The following is a 7,963-nucleotide window of genomic DNA, read 5'->3' on the forward strand; positions in this document are numbered from 1 at the left end:
TAGTAAACACTGTCCGATAAGCAACCAACTCACCTTTAACTTCAGTGTCATCCACAGCTTTATATTCTGTGCTTTTGATGGCCAACTCAACACCATACCCTGATAAAAACACCCTTTGAGGCTTTGGTTTCTGCAGCAATGAAAGCAAAAGGACGCATATTGGTTTGTATGTATATTATCTGTGATTATACTAGTCAACACTGAAGATTTCTTGCACAAAAGGCCGCTTTATAGACCTGCCAAGATACACAAAACACCAAAATTATAGTTTAGTACTTCATATAGAAGGTTCAGTTTCCTGAGATAAACTCGTTGTCATTATGCAGACTGATATTCAATTTATATCTGCTCCTTTAAAAGTAGCATGGATCAAGCTAAAAAATTTTAACATGTAAAGGTAACGAGACACAATCTTTTCAATTATGACCTGATCTACAATGTCTCTGGTTTCTATGGCAAATAGCTGCAATCTATGTGTTTTCTTTCTTTCTTTTGTGGAAGTTTTTCAGTTTTCAAAGTTCTAAAATTTAAACTAAATTTTTCATCTCACAACCAAACCGGATTCAGAACATGTATATTTTACATATGCATGTATGTTTTCATAGGGTCATAAAGGTTTTATATGATCAAGACTATTTTTGTAGAAGCAAGAGCAAAGATTTCTCTTTTGACTGAGAAAGTTGCTAAACCCAGATGTTCTACTTGTAAAAGGCCCAAGCAAATTACATATCATTTTTAAGAGATTAACAGAACAAAGCAGAAGTCAGATGAACCTTCCTTGTCTAAAGTGACAAAGTGGAACTGGATCACTAGCCAGTGAAGGTGTTATTCTCTTACATTTAGCTCATTTTTCACTTCAATCTTAAAACGGACCCTCTTAGCTGTTTCAATAAATGATATCTTGTCAAATGAACACTGTAGAAATGGTAGCAACATGCTGCACTTTTACTGACACTGTCGATGACATGTGGCCCAAAGATAAATATATTTAATGCTTTATTGGCTGTGTGAATGAAAAACCGCTGTACATTATATTAAAATTATAAAATTATTGCAATACTAGTGTTTGGAATAGTAATACTACACTATTTCAAATAAAGGATTTGTTATTTGTTATTACGTCATAAGTGTCAGAATTTATTGCACTGCATGGCAATAAATATCTAGGCTGTTGAAAGATGCCCTCACTGGACACAAATGATAGTGCTGAAGATGTTATAGATCAGAAAGGGTGGGTATATCGCAATGCAGATTGTCATCACAATATCTATTAATTATATGGATATCCTGATATTTTCGTTTTGTTTAGAAAAACTGATTGTAAAATAAAAATAACTTCCCTGCACCAATAAAACATTTTCTGTCCATTAGATCAACATTTCATTTCATTACATTTTATTACACGTAACAGCAGATAATAACAGCAATATTTACTAGTATAGAATATTCTCAAGCTCAAAGGAGTGAGCAGAAGTACAGTACTGTGCAAAGGTTTTAGGTAGGTGTGAAAACATTCTGGAAACAAAGAATGCTTTCAAAAAAGGAAGTGTTAATCATTTATTTTCATCAATCAATCAGAAACCTAAATCAAATCAATATTTGGTGTGATCACCCTTTGCCTTCAAAACAGCATCAATTCTTCTAGGTACACTTGCACACAGTTTTTGAAGGAACTCGGCTGGTAGGTTGTTCTAAACAACTAACCACAGATCTTCTGTGGATGGAGGCTTTCTCACATCCTTCTGTCTCTTCATGTCATCCCAAACACACTCCATGATGTTGAGATCAGGGCTCTGGGGGGGGGCCACACCACCACTTCCAGTGAGTTTTGTTCTTCTTTACGCTGAAGATAGTTTGTAATGGCTTTGGCTGCATGTTTGGGTTCGCTCACTTAGCATTTTGTAAATTGATAAAAGTAAACATTCATAATTTATATTTCTGAAAGCATTCTTTGTTTACAGCATTTTTTTACACCTGCCTAAAACTTCTGCACAGTACTGTATAAACTTTTATTAACCCACCCCTTCTCCTGCGACATTATCCCCATCACTTCTTATTCAGTAAGAAAAACAAACTTAATTTTAGTTAAAATTTAGAATTAAAAACAACAAAAAGAGAAAAATAATAACAACAATCATAAAATAATAAAGTGCATTCTGTAAACCCCCTGGCAGTTAGGTTTTTTTTGGCTTCATACATTATTAGAGCTGTCTGTAGTTTAACCATGTAAAAGTAAGTTTTAATAATTTTCATTGTATAAAATGCGGGTTTAATATAAAGATAGTTTGTAAAAATCATGTTGCAAACAGCAAAGACAATTATCATCCAACTACTCACCGCTACAAAATGCCGCAGAACATACACAAGCGCGCCCTCTTCAGCCTTCTCCGACAGCACCTTATGAAATGAGTTGAACTTCTTGGTTCCGATTTCAGCATAGAGGATCACAACAGGCACGTCCGTTTTATTGACTCCTGGATATGTGTGATCATTATTGTACAAGTATGGTTTTGGCCTGCAAACATTTCGGAAAGTTGATAAAAAGATTTCTGAGTCAGTGAATCCCTCGGGAAACGGAAATGTTACTTTTCTGTTCTCTCCTTGATTCTATTTATCATCAAAAACAGCTACATTGCACATTACCGGCCCGCTGCTGCCTTAAGGAGCTTCTTGATGTCCTTGGTGCTGCAGCTATGTTGACCGTGGACAGAAACAAAGGCAGGACAAGCCTGAGGCAGAGGATCATCACTGGCTATCTGTTCAAAGCACAACAAAAATTAGCCGTCTTAGCCCTATTAAAAAAAAGACAAGTCATTATCCAAATGTATATGATCTTCAAAAGAAAATTATAACAAGTTGTTAAATAAGACCTTCTTTCCACAAATCATTAACAAACATCTTGATAAAAAACCTTCATTGTACTCCACATTTTTTCCTATGAAACCACTCTCTGAATAACCACAGTATCAATGCAACCATAATGAATATACCTAAGATTGTTCTGAATTATCAGAGCCACACTAAAGAATATCTAAAAGCTAAAACAACCTTTTTCTGGAAGCTCTCTTTATTTTTCACACAGATTTCACGTATTTACCCTGAGAGTGAAGCCAGATCTCAACTTTGTTCTAAAGATACATAAACTTTGAAAATAAAACACACTCATTATATTGGTTTTCTCCTACTTCTGTGAAATCCAAAACGAAAGTTTTTCAGCTGAAATAACTTTTTGCAGAACTTTACCAGCTTCTGACATTGGCCTGAGGCAACTTTGACCCATTCTTCACTTTCAGCTGTAAGATGTTTGAGGAGCTTCTTGGATGTCTGTTTCAAGTCAACCCACAGCATCTCATTCAAATCAAGATCTGGGCTTTGACTCAGCGAGTCCTTGAAGGTTTTAAAGGTATATTTGAGGTGCAAAGATTTCCTCCTTACATGAAAGTTAAATTTGTGCAATGTCTTTCTGATTGTACAGGGATGCACCTTCAAATAAACAGTAGCAAGGTCCTACTGTAGGTCCTGTGATGACGTTTCAATGTTTTGAAGACTTCTTTTAACGTACAGTGGAGATGCTCATTTCACATTATTTTGTGGCCACTACAATCGTTCTTCTAAAGGCCTCAGACAGTTTTTTTTTTAAACTCAGCATAGTATTCAATCTCACTTCAACAGTCAGGAGCATTAAAGCTAAAATGTCTGAGATTTATACAAACTGAACCTCCTAAAAACATTCACACCTAAAGTGCACCTAAAAGGATATCTTACGATTAGAGCTAAAGGAGCTAAAGCCAATATTTAAGAAATTCAATAGAATTTGACTGAAGCCAAAAAAGCCTTGATTGTTACTGTATTTGCAGTTGAACAACTGAAGTAGTACCAGTAAATGGTAATGCTTAAAATTAAAAACACCACATAATAAAAAAATTTTTCTTTAAATGAATAGCTATAACAGTTTACAGGGGTTGGACAATGAAACTGAAACACCTGTCATTTTAGTGTGGGAGGTTTCATGGCTAAATTGGACCAGCCTGGTAGCCAGTCTTCATTGATTGCACCAGTAAGAGCAGAGTGTGAAGGTTCAATTAGCAGGGTAAGAGCACAGTTTTGCTAAAAATATTGAAATGCACACAACATTATGGGTGACATACCAGAGTTCAAAAGAGGACAAATTGTTGGTGCACGTCTTGCTGGCGCATCTGTGACCAAGACAGCAAGTCTTTGTGATGTATCAAGAGCCACGGTATCCATGGTAATGTCAGCATACCACCAAGAAGGATGAACCAGTGAAGTTGAACATCTCCCATGGCCTGCACAGTCACCAGATCTAAATATTATTGAGCCACTTTGGGGTGTTTTGGAGGAGCGAGTCAGGAAACGTTTACCTCCACCAGTATCACGTAGTGACCTGGCCACTATCCTGCAAGAATGGCTTAAAATCCCTCTGACCACTGTGCAGGACTTGTATATGTCATTCCCAAGATGAATTGACGCTGTATTGGCCGCAAAAGGAGGCCCTACACCATACTAATAAATTATTGTGGTCTAAAACCAGGTGTTTCAGTTTCATTGTCCAACCCCTGTATATTCCACAACAATTCATACCTGCTGAGATGCATGGACAGCTGGTGAGTAGGACCTCAAGGCCAGAGCAAATCTGAGGAGATTCACTTGAAGATTTGTGAGGAACTGAGCTGCTTTTTTGATGATCAAGTTGTAATATGAGCGCACAGATTCTGAAAGATCAACATTGGTAATAATGAAGCCTTTTAGAAGTCCAGATAAATGGCTGAATAGCGTCTAGAATAATAATTCAAGGCCCTTAATGAAGAACTTTAAAAACACAAACCTCCTTGCTTGTAAACAGTAAGTTCCTTAACAGTGTCAACAAAGTGCCAGAATTTTTCATCCCCATCTTCTCCAATAAACTCACTGCATAAAAATAAATAAATTACGCATAACTTAGTAACTGCAACATTTTCTGATAACTTAAAAGGCACAATTTATTAAAACATGTTTGGGGGGGGGTTTACCGATGCTGACATTAATTTTATTTGCTTTATGTCCTAATTTTCCATGGTTTTATGTACATTTTGTAAAAGCAACTGACTAAGTTGCTGTCTGTTTTGGCATGTACAACTCACATCAAACTAAATGAATATAAAAACAAGAAAACACGTTTTGGTATTAAAATATTAGAAATATTTTTGCCGGTCCTATCCAGGATTGGCATGGGCCAGTTTGAGATTCCCACTGTGTGAAAACTCAGAGTAAGAACACTGTGGTTTCACAGCGTTTTAGTATTTACCAAATATTTTGAACAAAAACAATAAATTTTGCTTTTACTTTTAACACAAAAAAAGAATTATCCCTGCTGCCATTAAAAAATTATAACATAATCACACAGTTTATTTTATCATTATCTATAACATTTATTTATTGCTCATTTGATTCAACACGTAGTTAAAAGAAGAATTAAAACTCATAGTTTGGGCAGAATATCTTTTTCCCATTATGCTCTTTCGCAGAGTAACACTGGCAGTAATCTAATAATGACATTTTGTCAATGTTGGAACCAAGGGAAATGCAGTAGCTGTACTTCAGCAAGCTGGCTAGCAGTGTGCAGCAAAATACAAAGGAGGGACAGTGGTGTGTTACTCTGTGATCCATAAAGGCAATATCATCGCTGTAACAATAAACCTTGATAGCAGTATTTGGTCCATCCCTCAATTTAAAGCTTTAACTTAGCTGGACCTGCTTGTAAAGTGTTTTGAGACAATCTGTTGTGATTTGCGGATATATAAATAAACTGAACTGAATTGAGACAAGCAACTATTAACACATAGAGTCAGTTCATAAATTATAATGTCCTTAAACTGTGAGAAGAATCTAGTGAGTTGTAAGAGGAGATTCTTTTTTTATCTTCTAGGTCTATTGCTAAACTAACAATTATTATAAAGAAGACACTATGGAATAATAAATTATGATCAAAAAGTATGGCTTACAGTTAAGACTTCAACGTGGATTTGGTGTTATTTATTACAAATTTATGGAGATTTCATGGTGTTTTGCCAGTGAATACTAATGTACCTTGTCTCCAGGAGGAAGGGGGTCATGCTCCACTTGGCTTTAAGGCTCGCCGTGACGCCTTTGGGAGCTGCTATAACCTGATTTATGCCCAGCAGCAACAGGGACAGCAGTAAAACCTTCTTCATTATCACGGAGGGACATGAACCTAACGGGTGCAAACACACCGCCGTGAGCTCAGTTCGTCTGTCTTTGAAAAAGTGCCTGTCAGTGCCACGTAGTTACTGTAAAACGTTTAGCGGACAAAGAAAACAAAACACGACTAAAATACAGGCGTTCAAACTCTTTCTTATTCGGACAGTGGTAGGTGTTAGCAACACTTGAGTTGTTTTGTTACATGTATTAAGTTATACGTGTAATAATAAAACAACAGCTACTACATACAGGGAACAGACTGAAGTTAGCTCAGCTTCAGACTGGAAACGAGCATCGTTACTCTGAAATAAAAATGTAAGAAAAAAATAACTGCCATTAACTACAGTGTACATTACCTCTGTTACTGCTATTATTCACCATAGAAATACAAAGTCTAACCTCGCTGTTGATGCTCACCGCTTCCATACAAAGCAAGGGGGCTTCACGTTGGTATTTTGAGAAGCTAGCCGCAAATAGCTAGTGTGCAACTGGGGGTTTAGGTGGTACGTCACTCGCACAAACCGTTATTCGTGTTTGGACCAAAATAAAAATAAATACATATCGCATAGTTATTTTCAAGCACGTATAACACATGAGTTTAAATTATTAGAAGAAGCGATAGTAAGTTCATGATGAAATAAAAGCCGGTGAAAATTAGAATTTTTTTCTGGCAGAGCAGCAGACAGCTAAATAGACTGAAAATTATTCCCATACATTTTTTTCCCAAAACACCAGGGGATGTTGTGGCCGAGCTCATGCGAGCTGAACGATGTGTACATGTAAAATGGTGCACTGAGACGCTAATATACACAATGCCACAGTTCTTTGCTAACGTAAAAACTAAAAAATACAAAAAAATTAAAATAGTAAGATTAAATTAACTTAAACTGAGATTAATCTATTTTAAATAGCAGAATCTAGTTCACAGTTTCTTCACTGGGTAATTAGTATTGGCAAAATACCATTGTCTTTTGGAATGTTATCACAAAACAGAATGTGGTTGAAATTAAGAGCAATATTGCCTATTTGTAAACTCTTCCATCTTGTAAGCTCAGCATTCTTCCAAAACTGTTGCACTGAGTTGCTACATTTATAAATTAAACAAGTGTATGGTGCCTTTTTTTTTTTTTACCACAAATACCTTTACTTATACTACCAATAATAATAATAATAATATCAAGAATTGAATAAATACAACTGAGGAAGTCTCCAGTTCATGTGCTATAAATATAGGTCTAGACCTAATAATTACAGAAGTTACCTAAGAAGATAATGTGTTCATGTGACATGTCTGAGATTTGGTACTTAATATATAATGGTCTTAATACAGGTGCAGCTGGTAGCACTGTTGCCTTGCAGCAAGAAGGTCCTGGGTTCAACTCCCAGGCCTGGGGTTTTTCTGCATGGAGTTTGCATGTTCTCCCCGTGCATGCGTGGGCTTTCCATCTTTCTCCCACAGTCCAAAAACATGACTGTTAGGTCTATTGTCTTCTTAAATCACCCTTAGGTGTGTATGGTTGTTTGTCCCGTGTGTCTCTGTGTTGCCCTGTCCGGGGTGTGCCCTGCCTCTCGCCCATAGACTGCTGGAGGTAAGCAGCAGCTCCCCCATGATCTTGTAGCGGATATAGAAAATGGATGGATGGTCTTAATACACCTTCTCCACCCTAAAGCTGAAATTAATGATGTGTCAGTTACCAGTTTAAACAGTCAAACGCAACTCTAACAAATGGGTTTATAACCTTGA

The 7,963-nt window shown here is 36.5% G+C and overlaps 1 protein-coding gene across 3 annotated transcripts in view; it reads right to left on the reverse strand.

The window, feature by feature from the left end:
* Positions 1–6,810, reverse strand: part of uggt2 (UDP-glucose glycoprotein glucosyltransferase 2) — a 63,160-nt gene extending 56,350 nt beyond the window's left edge. The window contains exons 1-8 of one of the 3 annotated variants that reach the window (XM_047370249.1): positions 6,619–6,714; positions 6,469–6,521; positions 6,088–6,232; positions 4,847–4,929; positions 4,603–4,733; positions 2,644–2,756; positions 2,338–2,515; positions 34–130 (exon numbers count right to left, since the gene is read on the reverse strand). In XM_047370249.1, coding sequence (XP_047226205.1) covers positions 34–130; positions 2,338–2,515; positions 2,644–2,756; positions 4,603–4,733; positions 4,847–4,929; positions 6,088–6,212 — 727 coding nt within the window. In that variant the 5' untranslated portion in view covers positions 6,213–6,232; positions 6,469–6,521; positions 6,619–6,714. Of the gene's footprint in view, positions 1–33; positions 131–2,337; positions 2,516–2,643; positions 2,757–4,602; positions 4,734–4,846; positions 4,930–6,087; positions 6,233–6,468; positions 6,522–6,618 lie in introns of all 3 variants that reach the window. The other 2 variants (XM_047370251.1, XM_047370250.1) reach the window with 2 other exon arrangements.
* Between the last annotated feature and the right edge of the window lie 1,153 nt (positions 6,811–7,963).

Source organism: Girardinichthys multiradiatus, chromosome 7 (genome assembly GCF_021462225.1).
Source record: "Girardinichthys multiradiatus isolate DD_20200921_A chromosome 7, DD_fGirMul_XY1, whole genome shotgun sequence".
NCBI lineage: Eukaryota > Metazoa > Chordata > Actinopteri > Cyprinodontiformes > Goodeidae > Girardinichthys > Girardinichthys multiradiatus.